Source organism: Gavia stellata, chromosome 8 (genome assembly GCF_030936135.1).
Source record: "Gavia stellata isolate bGavSte3 chromosome 8, bGavSte3.hap2, whole genome shotgun sequence".
Classification (NCBI taxonomy): domain Eukaryota; kingdom Metazoa; phylum Chordata; class Aves; order Gaviiformes; family Gaviidae; genus Gavia; species Gavia stellata.
In genome coordinates this window covers 40,541,192-40,567,724 of record NC_082601.1, presented here as the reverse complement: position 1 = coordinate 40,567,724, position 26,533 = coordinate 40,541,192, and the positions used below count along the sequence as shown (strand labels likewise).

Sequence of the window (26,533 nt, the reverse complement as noted above, 5' to 3'; positions counted from 1 at the left end):
ACCAATAACCCTTTTTTCTACACTGTAAGATGATTTTGGCCTTTGCATGCTAACTCCTTACACTGTCTACTGTGGGAATTAAGTGGCAACTGGATTAATTCTAATCAGCTGAACGAATCCAGGCACAGAGTAGTAGTGAGGGCTCTCTGCTGAGAGGCACCAAAGGCAGCGGGAGGGTGGGTATTCCCTGAAGCACCCAGAGCTGACAAGAAGGTTTGCTTTTCTGCTGAAGCTGCTCACTGCCATCCTTGCTGTCATTAAACATGACAGCAATTAGCATCGTTTGCGCACCTGAGCATAGAGAACCTCAGAGGAAAATGTGTTCATTTTCAGGCAGTGTTTAGAGGAGGACATGCTTGGCCAGTGGATTTTCAGTGGAAACCAGAGAACTAAGTATTCTGCCTGCAACTGCACAGATGGCATCCAGGTAATTTGAATAAACCCAAAAGAGAGGGAGTTTGGGGGGATATTTGGGGAGCCTTGTAGGTTGGGAGTGGTTTTGTGGGCAGGCATGATACTAAGGGGAACTCAGTGTGCAGATTCCTCCTGTCTCTTTTTGGCCGTGTTGATTTTGTACACTGGCTACCCACTGTCTGCACCAGTTTGGGGACAGGAGAGGAAACAGTGTCCTCAGAAGATTCGCACGCTAATATAGCTGCCTTCCTCCCCGTGGTGGGAAAAGGTTTAGCGGTGTTTTTCAATGTTGTATGATTGTCCCATTTAGTGGAGGTGAACATGTATTCAAGAGGAAAATTGCGTTTTATACAAGCACTGTCATTATATGAAAGCACAGCTATTATTGCTGTTTGCTCTTCAGAATTTAACTTTATGCAAAGTCTAGATCCATCTGCTTTTACTCTGCTTCGTATTATAAATAGTGATGATTAATAGCATCAGTTATTATTTGCATTATGGTGGTACATACAGAATCAGATATGGGTACTGCTGGACTTAGTGTCTTTACATGCATATGGGGAAAAGGCGGATTCTGCCCCAATGATGTTACAATTTTACAGTCCAGTTTGAAGTTGAGCTCTCCTCCCTCCAGTGCTGTTCACCTGTCTTCAGCTTTTTTCCAGTAGGAAGTCAGGCTCATGGCACAGTGTGATGCCATTTGTAAGATAAAGCAAGTACTTAGTTGAATGTTCCTAGTCATTCCTTAAAATGCAGCTATTTTATGGAGTTTTCTGGACATATACTTAATTTCATATCATTAGAAATATTGGCATCATTTCTCTGGTAAGTCAGGATAATGTTCAAAGCTGATTCTCACCTCTAGCAGGCACAGGCAGGTGTTCCTCAGCATGAGGGAAGCTATTTTGTGTATTCTGATGCAAAGTTATGAACAGACACACAATGGGGGACGCCAGGGTTTTTGTCATGGATGAGCTGAAAGAAGCAGCCAGCATGCTGTCTGGTAGGACACTTCAACCTTATGAAACAGTCAATGTGACTTTGACCCTCAGCATGTTAAATTACATATTCAGGAGTAATCCAGGGTTTCTCTGAAGCTCAGGAAAATAGTCCCAATGACTGACAGTGAAGCAAAAATGTAGAGCATAGCTGCTGTGAAATGCAAGATGAGAGTTTGAGGCCACCACGGAATTTTCTGCTCCATGAGTTGTTTTGCCCTCTGCCGTTGTCTGTGCAGTCACTCTGATGCTCTGCTAAGTAGGATCAGCTTTAATTCAGCAAAAATCTTCCTATGTAGCATGAAGCACAGTTCAAGGTCTCACTGATGTCGATAGAACCAAAGGGTAGATTTAAGCACAGGTTGTTTTTAAGCACCTCGCTAAATATGTTCAGGACAGTATGCAGGGATGTATGCTGTGTGTCTTTGCACCCTGATTTGCGAATCATCAGCTTCTGTAGGACTCAGTCCCAGGACCAGGCTGTTGCCATTGCCTACTCTCAATCTTGTCCTGATATGCTGGTTTGTAGTTAAAACACAGACCCTGACATTTTTGTTCATTTTACTCTGCTCAGACATGTCCACAGACAAACTACACTCCCCCTCACAGAAGGACCTTCTCCACGCGGACGGTTTACAACCTTACAGGGCACAATGTGGAGACCTACATTCTGGCAACTACCAAAGACTTCCTGCAAAAACGGTACGGCATAAATCTCCAGTCTTTCTCCTCTGAATTGTACTGGGAGCAGTCTCTTGTACATATCATATCCAGTGGGCTTGGAGAGGTGACAGGCTAGTAGGGGTTTAGAAGGGCCTCTCTGCTGATGGTCTCTGTGAATCTTGTGAAAGGAAGTAAAACATCCTGCAATCATGGAGTTAAAGATAAAGGTTCGTGCAAGTGCTCTGCTTGATCATAGCAGAGATAGCCTAGGGATAACATGTCAATCATCTGATAGGCTGATGGCTGAATCCGCAGACAAGCCTTTGTCTGACTCAGAAATGCTTAAAAAGAGGAAAATCTGACACAGCCTGTCATGAAGTAAACCCTGGAGAGAGACTTTCGTGAAGTTTGATTCTCTGAAGAGTCTCAGTGTGTGCTTCACTTAAACAAGTGCATCCATTTCAGTGAAATTAGAGGCTGAACGTTTTCTTGCACCATGGGGCTGTTAGAGCTATTAGTGTGTCTGGACTCTGCAACACAGCCGCGCAGCATGTCTTGGGGCAAAAATAGCCTGCCGTTAAGGTTGTCAAGGAATATGTTCATCTGCCATTGATTTAAACTGAGCTGTTCCTCTTCTGAGTAAGACGCAGTCATCTTATTCCAATGTGGTAGGCATGGGGGTAAGGAGTCCACGCGGGTCCAAAATGTTTCTCAAATGGAGGCTTTCAGCACAGTCTTGTGATAGTGCTGCCAAGTTTCTGTTTCCCTTTTTGACCTCAAATAAGGGCTCCTGCAGCAGTGTTGGCTTGGCCACACACTATGTAATGGGATAAGTTCTTTTAAGTCAAGCTAGAATTAACTGGGGTGACAGTGGCACACTAACATGCACCAAACAAAGGTATTAAAGCTTTTGAATGAGGGTAGCAATGATTTTCCCTCTGGTTTTCACCCAGGTATGGTGGCTGGAGCTTCGGGCTGCCTTTGACAACAGATCTCCGGTTCGATATCAGGCCAGTGCCCCCCAACAGAACATTGACTAAGGTAACTAACCTCCCTCTGCTTGTCCTAGCATGGGAAGTGTGGGACCCAGGAGAAGTGATGTCGAGTTCAGGGATATTTCAGAAAATAAAGCGAAACTTTCTGAAAACTGCAGCTTGGCATGGGTGAGATGACTTGCAGTTCATTTCATTTCCTCTCCCCATTCTTCTTTATTGGTCTGACTTCTTATGCTAGCAGGAGACAATTTTTCTGCTGTCATAATTTTATTATATGGAGGTGAAAGGATCAATTAGTAGCACCTTTATCTCGTGAGAGAACATATGTACCTTAACTAGGGCTGGCTGGTACATTCTGAGATACCCGTTTCTCTGTTTCTGCTCAGTGAAAATGTTGTAATGCATCAGCATTAAAAGCACCAAGGCTGAAATCTGAGGTAGTGAGGAAATGCAAGAGAGTCGACAAGATCCTGTGATCTCATTGCAAAACCTAGCTACCAGGAGAGTGTTCCTGCAAGAGCAGGGCTGTGTTCAGAGGTGGCTCCCATAAAAGGGAATCACAGGTTTTATTGTTTTACTAACACTCAGAGCTCATGTAATGAATTTGCAGATGTTTTCACCCCTCCAATCTTACAGCTTCATCTTAGATCTGAAAACATTGCTATTTGCTTATCACATGGCAGATTTAATACCTGGAAAACTTGCTAGTGATGGAAGCAGGGCAGACTCCAGTCCTTGCTCTGCTAGGGCAAGGAGAATGAAATCACTGAGCACGCAGGACTTGGGCATATGCAAAGGTGGATGCTTGTCACGAATGAGTGGTTTAGGCCGCTTAAAGAGTCACCATCAAGGATATTGGCAAAAGCGATTTTAATAGGAGGTTATAAAAATACGACTTAACATGCAGTCATGAGGTTTAGAATAGACCCTCTTGCTTTCTAAACTTCTCAGAGAGGAGTTTAGATGCGGCTGAATCCAGACTTAGTCTCAGACTTCATCAACAAACTTGGTCTAAAGGAAAGGAAGGGTACAAGGGATAAAGAAATCTTCCCATTGAGTCACAAGGTTCAGAATAGACCCCCTTGCTTTCTAAACTCCTTTTCAGAGGGGAGTCTAGGTGCGGCTAGGTCTAATCCTAGTCTCAGACTTGGTCAATGGTTTATATCTAAAGGATTATATGTATTTTAGCAGCAATCTAAGGTTTATTCACAGTTTAAGGTACATCATAAAATCTTAGCAGCACTTAATCATGGTTTAGTTTAACATTTGCAAAGTGAGTTGATAGAATTTACTACAATCGCAACAGTGGTTTGATTACAGATTTGGAATGATAGTATTATATTTGCTATTGAGTACATAAATTGATTCACACACACATAAATTGATTCACACACACAGACACAAAGATATATAGATATATATAGAGAGACAATATATAAGGTATACCTCTTAAAAATTCCCCTTGAGTTTCGTGAAATATTCACTTTAAATGTCTCAGCATTTCTCAACGTACGAGGGTTGAGCCTTGAGGAGGAGAGGGTTTCAGCCCAGGTCCCGTCACCAGCTTTCGGTGGCAGTCCTCCAGATTTCACTAACAACTGGAGAGTTTGTGAAACTCTGAGAGGCGTCCCACTCAGAGGGTCACAGCCCGCTGCAGTCCAGGAGAGCTCAAAGGCTCTCACTTGGGACCACGTTTGTAAGATGATTGGCTTTAGTCATCAGCAAGTTACTGGAAAGTTAAAGTCCAATGATTAAACCACATCAAGTACTAAATGAGTATAAAAGCACATTTCACTTTCAGCACAAGCAGTCCCATCAGCTTGTTACTGGAAAGTTACTGGAATTCTGGTAACACTGGTACCGTTCCACTTGGGCTACGGTTCAGGTAAGGGATGTTCCAGGGTTGTCAGGGGGTGACTGATTATTCCCACTCTCATTACCCGCCTTGAGTTGGGTAACAGGAGTGCCTGGTACAGTCAGTGCTACTCCCCACCTTAGCCATGCAAGAGTTCCTGGTACAGTCAAGGGATGCTTAACCACCCAACTCATTGCACAAAGGCCAAGGCCTAGCTGGAATTCATGAGGCTGGCCCAGGAAAAAAAGGGGGCGGGGGAAGGAATGCACCACCACAATGCTGTGGGCTGTGTTTAAGCCTCTGACTTTAATAGCCTAAGCTCTCTGTCCTTTGGTAGGTAACTTACACCTCCAACCTGGGTGCTGTGGGTTGTGCCTAAAGTAGGTGATGGTAGATCCCCTCAAAGTGCATGTCCTGTGGTCTGATTTCTCCCCTCAGTCCTCAGGGTTTGTCATGGTACAGGTAAGAAAAGTTATCATGGGGAGGGAAGGGCTGTTGCTGAATGAGAAGGTGACGACTGGCTATTTTCTGCCCTAAAGCAACCTTCTTCCCCCTGTCTTTCAAGGGGTGTTAGGCATTTGACTGCTTAGCCTTCTTCGGGAAGGCTCCACTGCTGGTGTTCATCAGATTTGAGCAGCTTATTACAGAGAAGAAAACACGTGTCTGTATGCTTTATGTCATACATTCAGCTAGTGCTTCTTTCTTGTCTCCCGGAAGGCAAATGAAGCTGATGGGACTGCTTGTGCTGAAAGTGAAATGTGCTTTTATACTCATTTAGTACTTGATGTGGTTTAATCATTGGACTTTAACTTGTAAAGCTTATGACTTTAGATAACAACCATGGAATGATTCATTTGTGCAAGCAGAACAAAATAAAATGTTATCAGTAACAATTTCTCTCCCAACTTGTTTCAATTTCTCCATTGTGTGCAGGTGTGGTATAATCCTGAAGGTTATCACAGCCTTCCAGCCTATCTCAACAGCTTGAACAACTTCATTCTTCGAGCTAACTTGCCAAAAAATGAGACTTCCAGATACGGTAAGTGTCCCTTTACACGAGCAGATAGTTTGTCCCCTTTGGGGGGAATATCCTGGTTCTGCTGAAATCAGTGACAACGCTTACCTTGACTTCAATGAGACCATTTCTTTATTCCTAATTACGCAATTCCTTTAAACACAGAATTGAAAAACATGAATAAATCACATATTTCATTTGTCTTAGTAAAAAACTCAGGGGAGCTGGACAGGGAGGACCCCAGCTCCTACGTAAAATGCTTCCTTCATCCGAAAAATGCCAGTGGTTGCTTTTTGATTTATTGCCTCTCATCATGTACTGAAATAGCTGTCTCTTGATAGGTGCCCATTAGTTATGCATAGAAAGGCTACTTTAGGTCATCTCCGGGGGTGGTTTAGATGCTTAGTAAATTTTAATATGTTACCCTTCTGCTGAGAGCAACTCAGGATGTGTGGGTATGCGTATGTTTGTGTTTGAATGAGAATGAGAGAGAGAGAGATTAAGCAAGAAACATAATTTTCAGCTATATTTTCCCTTTGACACACGACAGACACAGATGCCAAGGTGTGTTAGGAACCCATTTGGGGTTATCAGTTCTCATAGCTTCTCCTCGATCATGTAATGCAGCAACCCAAATTCCTGCTGATAAACCAGGGCACCCTATCTTACCGTTTGCGGTTTAGCCTACTTTAAGGGTGCAGCATGGGCACAAACACGTCTGTGTATGTATGCCTGTCTCCGGAGATTGAGGGGGTGCAGGGGGAAGAGAAAGATTTATGTTGATGCCATTTTGAGAAATCTTATACAGAGATTTATGGGATCTGACAAGAGTAGCAATTGTGTGCAGAAATGCCCTACCGATTGATTTTCTTTGACAAATGGTGCCCTTCCAGCCATGTCCTGGTCATGCGTAGCCCCCCTCCCCTCAGAGGCCCGCTGTTCCAGGTGACAGTGAAATAGGTGACAGTGTCTCTTTGCTCTTAAGACTATTCCTCACTGATGCGTCTGAATTCAACTATAATGGAAAAAGCATCTGCTCTGAAGCTTTGAGTGTCATGCCATGAATTAAAGAAACAGCAGAATGCTGATTAAAAGTCAAAACAGCATGTCTCTCTTCCAACCTCCACATACCGATGCACTGAAACTCCCCTCCTGACAAGCTCGGCTCACAACAGGCGAAACCAGTGCCTCATCCTCACCACCATCCTGAAATATGCACTGGCTCGTGCCTTTGAGATTTGCAGCATGCCCTCCAGGTCAGAAGGTCCAAGCTCTTCGGTGTGCGCTGCAAGAGCGTATCACAAAGCTGCAGCCCCTGCCCGGGTGCGGAGAAAGGAGACCTGAGCCAGGTGCTTCCAGTGGCAGGAACATCCCAGAGCAGCTGAATTATTAAGCAGTGAAGCTTCTTGCCCTGTCTCTGTATTCCCAACACATGCTGTAGCGAGAGCAAAGGCAGATAGCTCGTGTGAACAGTCAGAAAGTTTTCACAGGGAAAGTTTTGTATCAGCAAAATAACAATTTTCAGTGGGAAAGAATAGCAGCAGTTTTTAGTCCATCTGTCCTACTGCTTATGTGTTTTTGGAAAGAAATGCTTGGTAGTAAATGACCAGACAGATAATTCTCCGCTTCCCGCTAATGATCCAAGCCATAGAATGGGGGAAATAAAATGAATGGACGAGGATAGCTCCCCTGGGGTAGTGTAAATCCAGTTTGAAATACAATTGAACAGACGTTCTGCGTGATATGTTCCTGGCAGCTAAATCTATTTGTTGTTGTGACAAATAAATGACAGTTTAAGAACCATTGAAATGGCCAGATAAAAGTGTGTTGTCATGTCAGCAGTTTGAAAGAGGTGCCAGTCCTGCTTTAGAGGTTTGACTTAGACTGCGTATATTTTTTAAAAATACATAAAAAGCTTTTTACCCTGTCACTAAGCAAGTCATAATAGCTTTTGACTTATGTATATTGTGCTTTCTCTTCTCTCAATCCCAACCAACAAAAAGGAGAAAGCATTGAAATGGAAATATTGACTTCTAGCCTAAGCTTCAGTAAAAGAAAATGGCTTTATAGTGAAGTATTAACAGATTAGACAGACGGAATCTTTCTTTCTCTCTCTCTCTTTTAGAGAAGGGAAACATTTCCTGGGTGTTTGTGTGGCTTTATCAGCAGTCGAAGATTTTAATTCCATTTCTCTCACTGATGACAAGACTGAAGTGGGGTTTTTTCCCCCTCCAAAATGAATTTCCTATGAAATCTTCCTTTTCAAATTTATTTGCTCAGTATAGCACTTGGTCAGCTAAACCCACAATCTCCTCCTTTCTGGCCCACATGTCGGAGTGCTTGTTCTTAGGGAAAATAGCCCCTAACAGTTCTTCCTCGTATAACTGCTGAAAGGCAGGCACCTGGCTGTAAGAAGCTTAAATTTCAGAGGTGCCATGTTCTAGCAAATCTCTCTGGATTTAATAGCAGCTAGAGGTCCTCCAGCACTCCCTGAGAACTGAGGCATTTGCTTAGATACCTAAATACGGATTGAGAACCTTGTTTTTAGGCACATAAACATCTTAGCCTAAACCTTTTCTCAGATGCCAGAGTCTTAGAGACGTCTTGGTGGGACTAAGGCAGAGTCCTTCACTGGAGGTTGGAACTGGCCCACCAGAGCCCCCCAAATTCCTCCCTTTGTTAGAAAACTGTGTTCTTACAGGCACAAATTGCCTCTGAACAAAGTAAATGCACTGTGATGAACAATACTAGTATATTTTGAGCTAGGTGTTCTCCTTGGTAAAGAAGTACTTAAACTAAATCTTATGAAGATATCTGCACATGAGCGGAAAACTTCTCTCTTACAGCTTGTGCTTGATACAAACCCATTTTTAAGGGATCTTTTTGGAAAACATCACACTGGGCTTACAAATGTAGTAACTAGATTTTTGCTAGTTCCTTTGGACAAAACAACTTTTTTTTTTTCCTAGCTGCATAAGACAGAATAGTTCAGAATTAACTCATTGCCAAACTGGGAAAAAAAGTGTCTGTAGCTTACTTGGGTGTATGCTAGCATCTCAACAGATGCCCATATTGAGAAAGATGAGTATCATAGGAAGATAATAGTTGTGGAGAAAGCCAATAGGGAATGATTTGTTTCTGATGATAAAAGAACAAATGAAATGCAGTGAGTTCATCAAGCAGCAGCCTTAAAATGAAACATATTCACCAGTTTTGAATGTGTTAGTGTTGAGGAATCCAACCTAAAATACATGGACCCACGAGCATGTGCCTAATTTTAGGCGTGGGAGTGCTCTCACTGAAGTTAATGATACTATCAGCCAGACAGATGCAGAAACAAAGCCTAGGGTTTGTATTTCAGATCTGCTGTGCATTGAAGTGAAGTCGTAGAAAAAATGGGGATGCTCAAAATTCTGCCCAAGATCACACCAAGATGACAGCAAACCCCAGATTTTGATCTGCTTTTCTTCTCTACTCACAGTTTTCTGTATTACCGTCAATCTCAGGAACTGCTGAAGGAAGCTTTAAGTTAGCCACACTTTTTAATAAAATTCCTTTTCTTTTTGTTTTTGTAGGTATTTTCTTATCCGCTCACCCATATCCTGGAGGACAGAGTCAAGAACAAGTAATGTAAGAAGATTCATTTGGCTGATTCCTGAATTGTTTAGCTTCAAAAGGAGCAAACCAGCTTCTTGAAAAACATAAAACAGCCTAAATTACTGAATGTCTTTCTCTAAATGATGAAACTGCTCTCTTCCTTGTCTTCATTCCCTCTATGCATTGATAGCAACCTGCTTGCCACAGAGCTGCAGATTCCTGTTAGGGTTTCTTTGCAGGATCCCATATAGATCTATATGGAGGTCACAGTTACAGCATCACGCATTTTTGTGCTTTGACACAATAATAATAATTACATAATTTTCCTTTTGGCCTTTCCAATCAAAGCTACGGTACAGAGTTATGACTCAGTGCTGTGAGTCCTTTTGCTAGGTGTAATTAGCATCAGCAAAAGATGCTGGCACAGAATCAGGACCTCTTTGCTTCTGAGCTCTAAACAATGCCTCTGCAATGAGGGAAATCTGCCACTTTGACTCACCGTATACATCTTTCTCCTCTTTCTCCCCAGGCTCAACAGCTTACTTGACATCATAGTTTCAATGTCTGTTTTGGTTGGCTACTCTATCACAACGGCAAGCTTTGTACTCTACGTGGTAAAAGAACATCAAAACAAAGCCAAACAACTGCAGCATATTTCAGGCATTGGGATGACAAGCTATTGGGTGACTAACTTCGTTTATGATCTGGTAAATAATTCACATTCCTAAATGCACCAAGAGTAGCATTATGCAGCAGGGGGAAAAAAGTTCTTTATTTAAAGTTGGTTGCCTAGACTTCTTAATATTATTACTACCAAGAGTGTATGTAGTAATTGTTCTCCAAGGCATTGGAGACTATTAAATGTGAACTGCAACACTGGATTTTGCTAAGCGAAGGCATTCCTTCTCTCTCGAGTGTATGCAAAACACTCAGCACATTTATATGAGAGCAACGCAGAACAGGCCAGAGCTTGATTTCAATTTTAACATGCAAGGAGCAAGCTGCTTTTCTGTTAGCTTGCAGGGCTAGAGTAGTTGTCATGCAGGCTTTACGCATCTAGGGTAGGGCTTTGGGGCTGGAGGCTACAGTCATTTTGGAAACCCTGGGAGTACAGGGTGTGACATTAGCAGGCATCCCACAGCTGACACTCCCGTGCTGGGTAAATAATCCATTGCTGGGTTGAATGCTCTCTTTAAGATTCTGTATTATAAAGGTTTTTAAGCCAAGGAGAGCTACTAATGCAGCTATATGCCTTCCAAGACCTGAGCAAGTTCCTTTCTACAGTACTGCACTGCATTGTATAGATTTACCACCTTGTTCCTATAGATAGTTGAGCTCCCCCGCACTGTGCTGCATTACGTGGTGTAGCCATGCCCTTGTTCTCCCTGCAGTTAAGTTTCCTCATGGTAAAGAGAGTTAATAGCACTGCTGGAAAGCATCGCTGGGCTAAGAGGATAAATATGCACAGTGTCTGTAGACTTAAGTGCTTTATGTCTTATGAATTACCTTTGGTGCATGATGTCAAACTCTCACATAGTTAGAGACCTGCAAGTGCAGACTATCTCTGCTTGTGAGCTTTGGCATTGCCAGCTATGCTGTAATGGTGATCAGCTCTACGTACCCGACAATTTTCTGTTGATGCAGTTCTGCTAGTGCCTAAAATCCCAGTGATATCATCGGTTCCTGAAAATATGAAATCTTCAAGGGCATTTGGGTGGCCAGCCCCTCTCCGCTGCAGTGAGGACTAAGGGCTGAAATCCCGTGGGGAATGTGAGCCTCGACTCTTTCTGCAGAGCACAGCCTAAGCTTCTAGGTGTTTTGGTAACACCAATGCGCGCTAACAAAGCAATCCTAACAATACAGTTCTCACCACTAAATAGCCCAAACTGCCTGGCTATAGGGGCTGGTGCGATTAGGCAACAGCACAAGTATCGCCTGCCTTGCACGAGGGGCTTGAAAAGAGTCCGAAGGCAGCGTGGCTGCAGTCTGGCTTGGCAGAGCAGCCCCAAGTCGCAGTGCAGGGGTGAGGATGGGGCAGGCCTGTGTCTGCTTCCCTGATCTGGACCCTCGCTCCAGCACTGCATATTTGTAAATCAGCCTGTGGAAAAATCTCCAGAGTCCTTGCCACAATCAGTATTCAGTGGGCTGAAACTAATCCAGCGCTCTCAGCAACTTGATATTTCTCAGTGAATCCCTGCCAGTAAATTTGTTAAATCCCAAAGCTGGGCAAGAGAGGAACCTCTCGAGGCACACATTGGTAGGTCCCTGGCTTGACTCAACATTATGAAGACTAGATTTACAGGGCACAATGAAGTGGTCTGACTGCAAGGCTAACAGAAAACCCAAAGGGGTATTTTTCATTCATGACTTTTTTTAAGGCACTTTCTGCCCACAGTCCTGAATGTTGAGGTTTAGCCTATTCAAAGTGGCTTTGTGGGAATTCATTTGCAAGACTTCCAAAAGTCTCAGGAGGACTGAGACCCCCACCTGTATTTGGTTTCCCTTAGAAAACCCAAGCTGCACTTGTGGGACCAGATTCAGACCTGGCATTGTTGCTTCTGCATAGTTCTAGAAAAATGTTTAAGAATTATCGTCCTAATAACATCTTTTTAATATCATTTTGCAGGTACTTTTTATGGTCCCTATTGGACTCTCAATAGGAGTTATTTCATCCTTCCAGATACCAGCTTTCTGCAACAACAATAACTTACTGGCAGTATTTCTTCTGCTGTTACTGTTTGGGTAAGTGTGGAGCTTAGTTTTTTAAATATCATTGCACAGAGTGAGGAACTGGATATTTCGGGCTGCTGCTATTTGGGATCCAAGGGAGGAATACGTGGGCTTTTTTCTTCAACATGCACTTTGCAAATGGTGACTAGTTGCTCCTTCCAGGAGCAGTGAGCTAAACTATTGTTGTCATGCCTGGTTTATTCAAAGCAAACTCTACGTGAGGGTATGAAATATTCAAGGTCACAGTGACAGCCCAAGCTGTAAACAGATGCTTACTGAACTATTGCAAAATTCAAGATATAGAAGCATTTCAAAATCAGAGAGAAAAAAAAAAAAGCAGCAGCACAATTCAGGAAAACTTAGCAAAATTGTCTCCCTGGCTTTGAGTCCTCCAGGCCCAGCCTGTCTGCTTTCAGTCGGGGCTTCATGTTCAAACTATGTGTCATAAACTTTTTCTCCAAATTCTAACAGATACAAAGCCATTTTTCCTCCTTTAAGCTCTTGTAATATGGAAATCTAGTCACATGCCAAAACAGAACTGTTACGTTGTCTGAGGTCTTTAGTTGTTTGTTTTCAAAGGCATTTTGAGTTACTGTAGTACTCTCCGCACTGTTGGCAATTTATAGATATGCAACGTTTTCATGGATGTACCTGCTGGCTGGGTTTTTCAAAGAAACGGGAATGGCTTTCATCGTTTATGTCTGCGTCAACCTGTTCTTTGGCATCAATACCATCATTACTCACTCGGTTGTATTTCTGCTCTCCCAGGAAAAGGCCACAGATCAGGTAGGAATCCTACTAATACCCAACTCTTGGTGAAACACCAGGAGGCTTCTTGTTAAGTTTGGTGGCTTTGATCAGGTCCTTAGCAGCTGGCTGGTTTCAAGGTATTTGAGGGTAGACCAAGCAGAGGAGACTAGTCACAGGACTAAATGAGGTTCCCTGTAGACAGGACATGAGTCAAATACGAATCTTGCTTGTCTGTAAATCTGCACCACCAGCAAAGAAGAAAATGATGGTGACAGAGGGGAGAATACAAAAAGAGAGGTAGAAAACTGCCCATGCAGAGAAGGGCAGGAGGTGGGTGTAGATATTTGATAAAAAGTTGATGGGGACTTTGAACCATTGCTAAGTTCTTGCAGCACGAACTGTGGAGAGTGACAACTAGATGTCATTGCCCTGAGTCTGACATGTGCTGCATTAAGCACCGGCTGTCTGTCTTCTAGATCTGTAATGCAATCATCTTCTCCCTGCAAGGATGAAAAATTACTCCGAGACAGTGATGATTCCCTAAAGTAAAGCCTTCTCTTAAACTGAGATGTCCCTGGGAATCACTGGGATAAAATCTACACCTTACATTTAGTTTTCTTTTTTTATAAAGGGTAATTGCTTTGTAAAACAATAGCTGGGTTGGATTTTTCTCTCTAGCTGGACAATGCTTGTTTAGCAATCCCCTGGATTTTAGGGATGTGCAACGATGATCGTCTTCTATCCCTCTGTGTCCCAGTGGCAGGGAGTCAGCCTCTTTCCATGCTAATTTACTGCCTCTCCACTTTGCTGTGCATGCTAATCCTTTCTTCTGCTAGATATATACCAAATGTCCATGTATGAGAGTTCGTAAGTGTGAGACTGCCCTTCTCTGTCTATTAAAGCCAAATCTTGTGTCTTATGGAGATGTTTGTCCAAGGAAAACAGATAGGACAGTTCTCCAGAGGAACAGGATTGGTGAGTCGGCCGTGCCCCGCAGTGGGCTGCTGCAGCAGCTCTGTAGTTTGGGGGGGCACAGTGCAGCTCAGTTGCAGGATTCAGCTCTGGGTCACGGGTGGGTTTTGGGCTGCTGCATGCACAGGGTGAGGCGGCTGGAGCAGCAGTGAGGGACTGCTCCGGGAGCTGGCTGCTGTTTACTATGGGTGATCACAACCTCAGAGCTGCCTGTTGACTTTTCTGACCTTGTGCCTGTGAAACGAGCTCTCTCCAGAGTTCTTTGCTCTCAATTTATCTCTGCTCTGAGACACAAGCAAATCCCAATGTAATTGTTACACTTCAGTCCCACAGTAAAACCTATGAATTTATTCCATGAATAAAAACAGTGACTGACTGTGCTGCTTTTTGTTTTTTTCAGGGCTTACGTGATCTTGCTGAAAACTTAAGGCATGTGTTCCTTCTGTTCCCACAATTTTGCTTTGGCTATGGCTTGATCGAACTGTCGCAAGATCAGGCGCTGCTGGGCTTCTTAAAAGCCTATGGGGTGGACTACCCTGACAAAACCTTTGAGCTGGACAAGACCACGTCCAAGCTGTTTGCCATGTTTATCCAGGGCACCGTCTTTTTTGCCATTCGTCTTACAGTTCATGACAGGATGATTCAGAGAGTCTGGAACAACATACTAGAGTAAGTAACATCTGGAGTCTCGCAATGAAAACAGACCAAGCCAACGCTCAGTGGTTTAATTCTGGGCTCTCGCACCGTCATTGTCAATTATGAAGCCCATAAATTTCCAAGACACTTTGCAAACGTGGAGTAAGTTTTCTCTGGCAGCAGTCCTGGTACTTACCGGTAATTAGAGTATTAACTAATAGAGCTATAGGTTACCAGAGTCCGTTGGTAGTCCTTGCTGGCTGAGAGTATGGGCCTTGTTTCAGGGCTCTGGGTTTGGTGGGCTGATGTTCAGCTGGTTGGTAAGAACAGTCAGTCCACAGACAGCTGTTTGAATCTCCCCGTCTCCTCTGGCTTGCGTGCACACAGGGAGGAGCGAGAACAGTCCTGTCACCTGCATTACAAGTGTGTCCACAAGGCACGACCTCCTCCAGCTCAGAATATGTGCTGAAAAAGAAAAAAATTAGGCAGAAAGAGAACGTTGGGTTTTTAAATTCCCTAAATAGTACAAATATCAAGAGAGAATAGAAACTGTTGGTATATCTGTGTATTTTTTGCATGCCCTGGGATCTCACAGGAAGGCTCCTTAGTATCCCAAGCACACAGGCCCACTGCTGTCTGCTTGCCAGAGGGTAAGGTCCTCTCTCTGCCCTCCCCATAGGTTCCTGTTTGACAGAGTGCACGGCAAAGCATCGCTTCTGCCACCCGCGGCTGAAGAGGACGGCGACGTCCAGGCAGAGAGGAACCGGGTGGAATCTGGCAAAGCTGACTTCGACGTGGTGCAGCTCCAGAATCTCACAAAGATCTACCACCTTCCTCACAAACGCATCACGGCTGTGAAAAACATCAGCCTCGGGATTCCTGCTGGAGAGGTAAGTGAGGGGAAAAGGCTGCGGGCACCTTCTGCCCTGGGGAGGGAAACGGGAACAGATCCACAGTCCCACTGTCATCTTCGCTCCCAGTCCTCGCCACTGTCCCAGCACAACTAATGGTTTGTTCTGCTCTGACCTTTTCCTTCCTTCCTTTGCCTTATTTATTGATTCTTGGGGTTATGGTAAAAGTCTCCTGGTGGATTTGGGACACCCTGTGAGAGTTTGAAGGCCCTAGGAGAAGTGGACAGGACAGTGATGGAGCTGTATTCAGAGCAAAATGTCTGCATGCTGTGTTTGTACAGCACCTAGCACAGTGCAGTTTCGGGGGGTCGCTGTGGATTACCATATGGTAAATGAAGACCGCAGAATTTGTCCACTTGCAATTATTCACCCAAACTGCATGGGAGTCAGTGAGTCAGGCTTATCTGCTTGTATTTCCCATCAGGGAAAGACAAATCACTTCAGCTGAACACACGTTTTCATGACTCAAGGCTTAAAACTAACTCTAAAGAAAAAAAGATTCTTTGCTTGTGTCAGTTACCTGCAAAAACACTGACTCATGAGAAGAGAAAAGACAGGAGCACACAGAGCACCTCTGTGTCCCAGAGGAAAGTGGAGACCAGATTCTACCTCAGGCTGTGCACCTGACTTGTGGGGAAGCTTGGAATTAATCCTGGGTACCTGATTTTTTTGAATTGCTTGGATCCCACTGAGATGAAAAGACGTAGGGTGCTGGGCGGGAGGACAGCAGCCTCACCTGGAGACTGTGGTGCTGATCTTTCTGGCAGAGGATTTTTTTTTCCAAGCCACAGCTGGCATTGAGGTTTCTAACTTCTGGCAAAAGTCAGCCCAGTGCTGGTGGGGTTTAGGGTGCCATTCCCCATCTGTCAGCTGTGGCCCTGCACCGCAGACTGTGCACAGATGCTGTCCCTGCACAGACTTCTAGGTGGGGAAGAGCCTTGGATCGATGCTGTGCATCTGCGGTGGGCCCAGCACAGGAGGATTTTCAGATCAGCTGGTCTGTACTACTGATATCAAAATAATAGTAATTATCAGCACACTGGTGATTGCTTATGCAACACACAACTGCGTATCTCCAACCTTAGCAGTAAAACATAGATTTTAGCATGAGGTACTGAACTGCACTACAGGGAGCCAGTTCTTAATCTTATTAATGTAGTGCATTAGTGAGATTATTTGACAAAAATCTCGTGTCGCATTAAGGTTTTACCAATGACAGCACAAACCTCACTCACCTCATTCCTATGAATAGCTCTCTTCCTGTCAATGGGAGGCTTTGCCCAAATTAGATGATCAGGATTTGGCCTGTCAGATGAGTGCACTGCAAAAATGCACCTTGCAGTAAAAGGAATGACTCTATTAGAGACACATCCTTGATTCTTCACCGTATTAAACAAACGGTCCTAATATAAGCTGCAGTATATTGCACCATAAACAACCTCCATTATAACATTCGTGTGCTCTGAGTACCTCTGCCGCTCTTGCAATTCGTCTTGCTCAAGGGTCTAGAGAAAAGAAGAGACAAGATGCACTGAGCACTCATCTCGGAGCAATATTTCTGCATTATAAATACAGCATGGTTACATTTCTACTTTTCTTTCCCACAACCCAGTGCTTTGGCTTGCTTGGTGTGAATGGAGCTGGAAAGACGACCATCTTTAAGATGTTGACAGGCGATATTGGAGCATCCAGCGGAAGGTTGCGGGTCCAGGATCATTCTGGGTATGGAGGACGTGATTTCCGGGGAAGGCACATGAGCACTTCAGCCTAGGAGCAGTTTTTAAGGCTGGATGGCAAAGGAAAAGAAATGTAAAAGTCTGAAACAAAAGAAAACATTCAGAACAGAGCAAAAATAAATAAGGCAGGGAATTTCATCCTTTGAAGATGGTATGGTTGTTTCCCTAGGGCTTGCATTTTGCTGTCATGCCTCTGCTGTTCTCAGTGGTGTTTCTTTCACTTCATTCCATTGCAAATGGGATCAGACTCAGACGCTCAGCTGAGTGCGATCCCACTTCTGAGCTATTATCTGGAGACCAGTAGGACTCAGCTCCAAGCGCTCTTTGACAGGAGTAGGCTTGGTGGCAGCTGTGCCATCTGAAGTGCTGGCGGTAATTGGAGAGCTAGGGGCTAGACATCATGGCTAACAGACGTCGCAAATACAATTTTTCCTTTCAGAACTGAGGGCCTAAAAGCTGAAGGTTCGCAAATTCATAGCATTTTCCTTCAAGGGCTGGGGAAGGGGTAGGAAGCAGGAGAAAGGGGTTATTTCTCTCTCCTGTCCGATTCCAGAGTGCATTGACAATTCAGTGTGTTTAAAATGACGTCCAACTTCCTTACACAGGTCCTTGAATGACATTAGTGAGGCACACTGGTCACTCTTTGGCTACTGTCCTCAAGAAGATGCCTTGGATGACTTGCTGACGGTGGAAGAGCACATGTATTACTATGCTAGGCTCCATGGCATCCCAGAGAGAGAGATCAAAGGAGTGAGTAACACTGGGGCTTGACTTAGAGCATTTTCCAGTTATTGAGAGCCTTTACATTGATTTAATTAGTCTTTCAATAGATAGGCGCATGGTAATTTATGCCTGGACATTGTCGTGAGAGCTGTACTCTTGCTCCTGTAGGTTGTACTCCAGCTCCTCCACCGGCTGAATCTGATGGCCTACAAAGACAGAGTCACCTCTATGTGCAGCTATGGCACCAACAGAAAATTGTCGACGGCTCTGGCTCTCATTGGGAATCCATCAATTCTGCTGCTGGTGAGAAATGGGGGCCTTGTTGGGGGGAAGAGGAGCAGGCAGAGCTCTGGGCTGGCAGAGGTACTTTGACAGCCTAGTGTCCTCGGGCACAGCTTGCAGGACACTCCCCAAATGCCCATACTTAGCCTGACAACATATGCCTCACAGGAAAGTCGAGATTGCAGCAAGCACCCAAATTTTCTTTGAGGGCTTGAAAGAGTGGTGAGTCTGCCAGTTTCCCTGTTGCCCTCTTTCAGAGGTCAAAAATAGTTCCTATATTTGCCAATTAAATTCTCCTTGTTCCCAGCGCTTTCTTTGGTTTTTTGTATTGATTACCCTGCATAGTGTTGCAAGAAAAGCGGCATCCAAGGCTCCAAATCTGTAGGAGAGCAAAGGAGCAACTTCCCTCAGGATTAGAACATAAAACTATTTTCCTAGGTTTGGCTTCCCCTTTTGTCTTTCATGTTGAACTTTCCGGTTCTTCCATGAGATATGCCATTGTTAAAATATACCTCTTTGTGCCCTTTTTCCACTTGCTGTGTTTTGAATGTGTGCAGTGCTCTGTGAGCAGGTTTCCCAATATTAAATTCGATACCTAGTGGACATAAATCTCCCTTGCCACAACTTGAATCGAGCCCAGCACTACTGCCTGTACTTCTGACTACATACACCAGCCCTCTAGCTGCTTTTGTGACATAAAAAATCTCAATAAAAACAGAAGGTGGGGAAATTTCCTCTGTACTGACTGCTGCCTGAACCCAAACTGCTTTATTTCTGCCTTACATAAGGCATTATCCTCAACAATAACAATCTGTCAATCGGAAATTAGCTAACAATTTTATCAGCACTGTATAAGATAGGAGATAGTATACCATCTTTCATCTCTGGCTCACTGTCTCTCTAAATGAAGAAATGCAACGCTTGCTTCGTCAGCATATTGAGAGGGGGGCAAAATGCGGGTGCACGTGGGAACCAAGTGCCAGTTGATAGCTTCTTGTCTGAGGTTATGCCTGTGGTGTTTATGGATATTTAAAACACCATGGTATAAAATGCATAGTAGGGTTGATCTTGGATGGTGCTGTCGCAGCCGGTCAGTTCCTCCAGAGTCCAATGGAGGTTGAGAGTTCTCACCAGTCACCATGGGAGCTGTGCAGCTCCAAAGAGCAGTGAGGATGGAGGTCTTCGTCAAGCTGACTTGCTTCTGCTTGAAGGAGCGGAGGATGTCTCAGTCAAATCCATAATGCAATTGTAGATAATCCTTCTCCCGGATCTGTACCAGTATAAGCTCTCCTGTGGGTCCTTACGAGCAAACATAATGCTAATGATGAACCTAAAAAGAGCCCAAGTGCTAGGAAGATCAGATTTTGAGTGCAAATTTACATTCAGTCCTGTCTTTCCCAACAGGATGAACCGAGCTCTGGAATGGATCCAAATGCTAAACGCCACCTTTGGAAAATCATCAGTGAGGAAGTGCAGAACAAATGCTCGGTGATACTCACATCCCACAGGTAGGGCTGGTTTGGCTCTGTCTCAGCTCCAGGGTCTGCAGGAGGTGTGGAGAGGCCCCTCCTTCACACTGCCCGTTGGTCCTCGCAGCATTTCAGGGCACCGAGCTATGGCAGGTTTGGTGTTTGTTGTGGCTGAGTGTGGGTGCCCACAGAAACCCACAACACTTTAGGGAAGATCAGTAATGTTCTCTGGTTACTAACATTACTATATTTTTATACCTTCTCAATGACTTATTAGAGTTTCTTCGTTGGTTTTTCAGCATGGAAGAATGTGAAGCGCTCTGTACCAGGCTGGCTATTATGGTGAACGGGAGTTTTCAGTGCATTGGCTCTTTGCAGCATATCAAGAGCAGGTCAGTAAAATGTACCTATTTATTTGACTTCTACTGAACGGCATATGGAGTTACTAACCTACAGCTTTCAGGGACCTTTGTTAACAGGGTATCAAAGTAACGTCATTTTCTGGTTTGTTTCTTACTACACCATTGAAATTCTGTGTTAACTAATGCACTTTCTACTCTCTCACAGCCTTTTTTCCCAGAGATGTTCTCCCCAAAGTAATCTGTTCACTGCTGAAAATGTGAAATGCATGTTAGGGTTGAGCTTCAATTTTATTAGTTATCACAATAGCTCGGCTTCTTATTAAGATTCACTCCAGGTTAACAACCCTGACCCCATTCAAGCTGCACTCTGCCTGGATTAGATTTCCCCAAAGAGGCTTTGCAGCACTCTCACGGGATTTTCTTTACGTGTTTCTCTTTCCTACTGTGTTAATTGTGATTTTCTTTTTCCCCTAGGTTCGGAAGAGGATTCACTGTGAAGATGCACTTAAATAGCAACACGGTTAGCACTGAGATGCTGACAGAGTTCATGAAGTCACACTTTCCAAATACATGCCTGAAGGTAAGCAGGACAAACGCTTTCAGAAGGGGCCCTCTCAATCCCTTCAAATTAAGCAAGAGGATCTTGCAAGACAGACATTTTGTAACACAGAGAGCACGTAGATCCGTGCTGTCAGAGTGTAAGGGATTCATACACACACACCTGGCAGTGCTATCGGCGATGTGGTCCAAGGGCTGGAGCACCCAAGTTCCTTGGTTGCTTAAATAACCTCAGCTGAACAGCTGCAGGGTGACCCTCTGCCTGGGTGAATGGTCCCACTGAAACCTGGACTGCACGGAGACGCAATATTCATCACGTAATGAGATGGTCAGGTGCTTCTGTTAAAACCAGAGTAACTGAGTCATGAATCCTATTCATTGTCTGTAATCCAATCTCTGCATTAATCAAAACAGCAGACTTGGAGCTGGAAAATGCTATGGCTACCCTCAAGCTTTCAGCTCTGGGGCTTAGTTGTCATCTCCCAGTCACAAAACCCACAAAAACTCCCAATGGAGAAACACCAGTCAATACCGGACAATAATATTCTTCACCTTTGGGAGCCAGAAGGGGAGAACACACCCTCTGCTCCTCTTTGCTTTTGTTCCCAGACAGACAGCCATCAGATCTGTCGGCTTTTTATAGGCAGCAACGTCTTAACTTTACCCCATCGTTCCTGCTCCCACAGGATCGGCATTTCAACATGGTGGAGTATCACGTTCCGGTCTCCGCAGGAGGGGTAGCAAATATATTTGATCTCCTGGAAGCCAGCAAAGCAGCCTTCAATATCAGGCACTTCTCAGTGAGTCAAACTACGTTAGAGGAGGTAAGGAATTAAAGATGTGTGGCCATCCATTTAAAACTGTTAACAGGGGAGCCGACTGATGGTTACACATAATGGACTGCTGCACACAATAGACTTCATTTTGAAAGGGATTTCCATCTATATTCCTCCTGGGGATACTTTATCAGTACTACTGCCTCCAGATACCTGTACTGGCGCTAGGAAAACGCACAGAGAAAGCTGCCTGTAGCATGAAGGCTCTGTTCTTCCCTCTGTGACTGCTGATTTCAGCAGCCTCGTGGGTGTGGATGAAGGGCAGGATCATGAATCACCCCCGAGCCCAGGGGGTGGATTTTTCCCACCAATCCTGGAAATTTGCTTGATTTTACTCTTTCTTGTACTGTATTTGGGTTGTCAGTTCATTTAACATTACTCCAAACCTAGCTTCATGATTAAGTTCCTTCCATTTTCCCTTGGAAGAACATTCCCACTGGCATCAAAATCTTGTAGGAAACACATCAGCTGAAGGGATGCCGCACGGACTATCCAGAAGAAATCATCCTCTTGAGCATCAGCATCTGATATATTTGGTCTGTCCCAGAGAGAGGAGCAAAAACTGCAGCCCTGTAATCCTACGAATTGTTAAACAGAGATGTGGGGGAGGAGGGAAGGAGGTCCTCAATATTGTTTTAATAAGGGGCAGTGGTGAGAGAAACAGGCAGACAAACCACAGGAAGCCCCAAGTCATGGTTTGTGGGAGGACAGCTTGGATTTGTGTATATGCAAATGTGATTGCAGGTAGTGTTCTAGTAAGAATATTTTATGTATTCATTAGATACTGTTCAAACGAAGACTGTTGTGTGTGATTATATATACCTATCTGTATAATATGCAGCTGTGCGTGCATGGATGTCAATTATATAGGGACAGATGGGTTTATAAAGTAATAATATAGCTGTATAACACTGTGATCAAAACGAGCTACCACACGGGTATTACCTCGCTCGTACTTTTGAAACACGAGCTGCAGGACAATTAGGTTTTGTACAGGAATGTCTGCCTTTGCATCCCAGGTGTCGAGGTACAGGAGAACATTCCCACTGGCATCAAAATCCATTTGTGTGCATCCATTTATTGACTTTAGCTCACAGAAGCCCAACATTTGCAATTCTCAAATCCAGCGCGAATCCATTCCTGAGCGCTCCTTCCAGGCTCACAGTCAAACGAACAGTCATTCCATTTCTATATTCATTCATATTATAAATTCTTTATGCTGTCACATACTGAATGTTTTCCTTTAAACTTCTAGGTTTTCATCAACTTTGCTAAAGATCAAGCAGATCCTGATGGCGCGGATGCAGGTCCTGACGTGACAGTGGACAGCTCTGACACAAGCAGCCAGGACAGCACCATAAGCTCCATCTATTGAAGGGACCCAGCCACAGGGGATCGTAGAAGCTGGGGAAAAGACCTGATGACCCCCCGGGGCCCTTCCAGCTCCATTTTCTGTGATTCTGAGATGGTGGAGATAAAAAGTCCCATTTTCTTAAAATACTTTTTTTTTGATATGCACTTATTTTGTTACTAGGAACATGGTAGGCATTTAAGACTGGCATTTGGTTACAAATCAGATTGGTCTTTCCACAGCTTCTTTTTTTTTTTCCCCAGTTCTTGTTTTATGATCACTTTTATGACTGTGAGGACTTAGTTGACATCACCTGCTGTTCGTGGCCGTTTGCTTACAGCAGAAATGGCCGTGATGGAGCAGAGGAGCTGTTGGCAGTGCAGGGTGTTTGACAAAAAAGCAGCCCCATGGCTGCCCTCTCTGAAAGCCCACGCTCCGCTCCCTGCTCAGCAACAGACTTTCTGGGTGACCATGAGAAAGTCGCTCAGTTTTGACAGGTTCCCCGCGGGTGAAACGGGGTTCACGGCCTTGCCCTGCCTCACAGGGGTGTTGTGAGGATGTAGGTGTTATGTACTGAGAGTCGCATATGCCGTTGGTGGGGGCCATCTTTGGTAATGACATAAAGCTTATCTGTATGTGTGGGTTATGTCAGTACAAATATAATTATTTTAGAAGTCAGCGCTTCCAGTGGTTTCGGTTTGTTCTTGTAGCTTATTTAGTCCCAGGCAGTTCCTGGCTCTTGGTACCCAACAGAAGATCATATCACCAACCATCCCCTTTCTTCTTCGGGTCTTCTCCGTTACAGCAAGAGAGTGCTATGAGGCAGAGACATTGGTTGAATCCTCCAATATGAAGTTTGCTTCATAAGGTTGTGTTTCCTTGAGCAGAGTAAAAGCAACCAGCACCTCCCTTGCTCGGAAAACCTCCCTCTCCCAGGTGGCTCTGCCTTCTCTGCTTCTTTTTCAGCACCCTTCCTCCTTAACACCCAAGTGGTGGCTGCCCCTGTAACTCTAGAGCTGTGTTTTCCCACTTAATAAGGCATAATTAGCTTCTCCTTCAAAGATTCTGCCCACTGGCTTTAAATGAGACCTTTGCCTGCCTTTGAGCAGCAGCCCCCCAGTAGCTGAGTTCAGCACACCAGCACACACATCCTGCTTTTTTCCCCCAGAATCATTATTAGATAGAAGGGTTTAATATTACTCTTTATTAGATGTAGCAGCGTAAGGCCTCAAAGACTCAGTTTGGGGTCAGGGCATTGATGTACATGGTGCTATTCAAGCACATAACGAACTTACTCTTTTTGCTCAGTCAACTTTCCATTGCTGGTAAAAGAGATTGCCGATAAAGCCAGGTCATACTTACTTTGTAAGACCTGGGATGGCCCCTGCAGCACTGGGGTTTGGGTTCGCACACACAATTCCAGCCAGAAGGGGTTTTTTTTCTTTTCTTTTTTTCCTCCCAAAGCTAATTTCAGCCAAAGGAAACTTCAGATGAAAGCTGCAGTGACACATCTTTCTCCCCCTGATCATCAGAGCGGTTTTACTGGTTCAGTTCCCATTTGATGCTAAGGCTTGCTGAGATAATCACGCAAGAAATAGGTACTTTAAATATCAAGGGTGTTCGGGATTTTACAGTGGGATACTGAAGTTCAGAGTCCAGCTACTGCAAGGAGGTCATGTTTTCTCCTTGGTCTTGGTGTAAACTTCTTACTGGATAGCAGGAGGAGTTTTGTTCTGGATTTGAAGGTATTATCAAGCCCTGAATTATGCCTCAACCTGCTGACTGTAATTAAAACTGGAATTCAGCTTCTTTCCAGAATGCATTTGACACCTGCAGTTTATAAGTAACTGAAAAAGCTGCCCAGACATTCATTTGTAGCTTCTATTATTACGTCTCCAGCTCTGCAAAAGCTCTTTTTTTCCTCATTTTCATTGCATATCTTATACAGATCACAGTATAAAATTAAGCTTTTCTCTAATGGAGGGCTTGCGCTCCCTGCAAAGGACTCCGAGCATGAATGCCAATGATTTAAATGCAGCCTTGTAATACCAATCAGAGTATTATTTTATTATGTCGATGGCTTTGCAACTGCCAGTGAAAGATGGATCTTCCGACTCTGTCCAGATGTACTTTACATTTAATTGAGGGAGACTGATACAAAGCTATTCTTTTGTCCCTTTAGAGCCTACTAATCAAAAAAAAAAAAAAAAAGGAAGTGATTCATTGGAATACTTCAGCAAGTTGCAGTTTAATTGGGTAAAATAGAGTTTTCAAAAAAAAGCAAAAAGCGTCCTTTGAATTTCCACCCAATTCTGGCATTAATAGAAACATCTGCTTCACGCAAAATGTGTCACAGCCATGATATACGCTCCCCATTTTCACTTGCAGGTAAAAATAAAGCATCTGCTGTTGCAATCGATCTGTAGGTATTGGTCCAAACAAGCCAAAGTTTACATACTTAAGGGAATTTAATTGAAACCTGTGGAGAAGCAGTTACAACTGTTTAGGGGTTTGAAGCAGCTGGCAAGGAGGTGGTATATAACATCACCAGGAGCTGAATTACCTTTTGTGCCACGTTACAAATATCCCTACCCCCTGCAGAGCCTCACAGGTTTCAAGCTGTCCCTTCCGGAGGTAGGAAACACCCTAGGCTTGATTCCGGGACGATAAATGTGGAAGCTAATGCTATCCTGCCTCCCAACACCAGCTTCAGGTTTCTCATCGCCCCTTTGCCTCCCCAAGGAGGGTAGATTCTGCTTCTGGGGGTGACCAGAAACACAGAGCCCTGCCTAAGAAACCAACTGATAAAATCTGGCTTAAAGATTAGGAGCAGGCTGTACACATCAGGGGAAGGATGGGGACACTCCCCTCTTCAGTGCTTGCGGTAATCTTCACCCAGCCGATGTGCGGGCGTAATAGCAGGTGCCCTTGTTGTCAGCCCTCTCTGAATACCCTCAGACATTTTTGCTTTCAAAAAAGGCAGGGAGCCCGGTCCTTTCTTTGGTCTGAGCAGGGAGGTAAGATCATTGAATACATTGACCCTGGTGTCCCTGGAAGGGACAGAGGAGTGCTCTGCGTCCCACTGCACATCACATCTCCAGGAGCGAGAGATAAATGCTGCAGTCCGGGAAGGGGTGGGGAAAACAAGCTTTTCATCTCAATTCTTTAATGCAATCTCACTTCAGCCTCCCTAATAACCCTTGTTTGAGGCAACAGGGAGCAACAGTGCCGGGCAAGCCCTGCCTGAGCGATCCCATAGCCCATACATGCTAATTGGAACTGCACGGGCTTCAACTGAGCTTAATTTAAAAATGCTCTAAAATATTACAGACCCAAGGTATACGCAGTGCAATCGCTAAACAAGTCCGGGGCCAGGGAGTCAGGGAGGAATTTCATAATAGGTTATGTGGATTGTGAGACTGATTCAAATCAGTTTTGTAATTGGAACTGTGGACTTGGAGGCGACGATTCCAATCTCCATCCTGGCTGTCCTTCATTTATCACTTTGCCCTGCTGATGAGAGCACAGCACTTCTGCAGCCTGATCCTTGCTTACCTTCGGTCTCGGTGCAAATAGCCACCGAGGGCTGAACTTGCAGGGTCAGAAAAGGTCTGGCAGGGGCTGAGGAAAGCTGTCCAGAAGGGCCAACGTTAAGGAATGGTTCTCTCAGACCACTACTG

The 26,533-nt window shown here is 44.4% G+C and overlaps 1 protein-coding gene across 1 annotated transcript in view; it reads left to right on the top strand.

Annotated features, from left to right (window-relative positions):
* The window catches only part of ABCA12 (ATP binding cassette subfamily A member 12), an 89,153-nt gene extending 65,663 nt beyond the window's left edge, over positions 1-23,490 (top strand). The window contains exons 37-54 of the mRNA XM_059820201.1: positions 334-427; positions 1,987-2,114; positions 3,029-3,116; positions 5,859-5,964; positions 9,516-9,570; positions 10,067-10,244; positions 12,164-12,279; positions 12,894-13,053; positions 14,390-14,658; positions 15,305-15,515; positions 17,149-17,258; positions 17,878-18,022; positions 18,164-18,298; positions 19,682-19,785; positions 20,046-20,138; positions 20,583-20,688; positions 21,353-21,490; positions 22,758-23,490. Coding sequence (XP_059676184.1) covers positions 334-427; positions 1,987-2,114; positions 3,029-3,116; positions 5,859-5,964; positions 9,516-9,570; positions 10,067-10,244; positions 12,164-12,279; positions 12,894-13,053; positions 14,390-14,658; positions 15,305-15,515; positions 17,149-17,258; positions 17,878-18,022; positions 18,164-18,298; positions 19,682-19,785; positions 20,046-20,138; positions 20,583-20,688; positions 21,353-21,490; positions 22,758-22,877 — 2,356 coding nt within the window. The 3' untranslated portion in view covers positions 22,878-23,490. The remainder of the gene's footprint in view (positions 1-333; positions 428-1,986; positions 2,115-3,028; positions 3,117-5,858; positions 5,965-9,515; positions 9,571-10,066; positions 10,245-12,163; positions 12,280-12,893; positions 13,054-14,389; positions 14,659-15,304; positions 15,516-17,148; positions 17,259-17,877; positions 18,023-18,163; positions 18,299-19,681; positions 19,786-20,045; positions 20,139-20,582; positions 20,689-21,352; positions 21,491-22,757) is intronic.
* Positions 23,491-26,533: the final 3,043 nt, after the last annotated feature.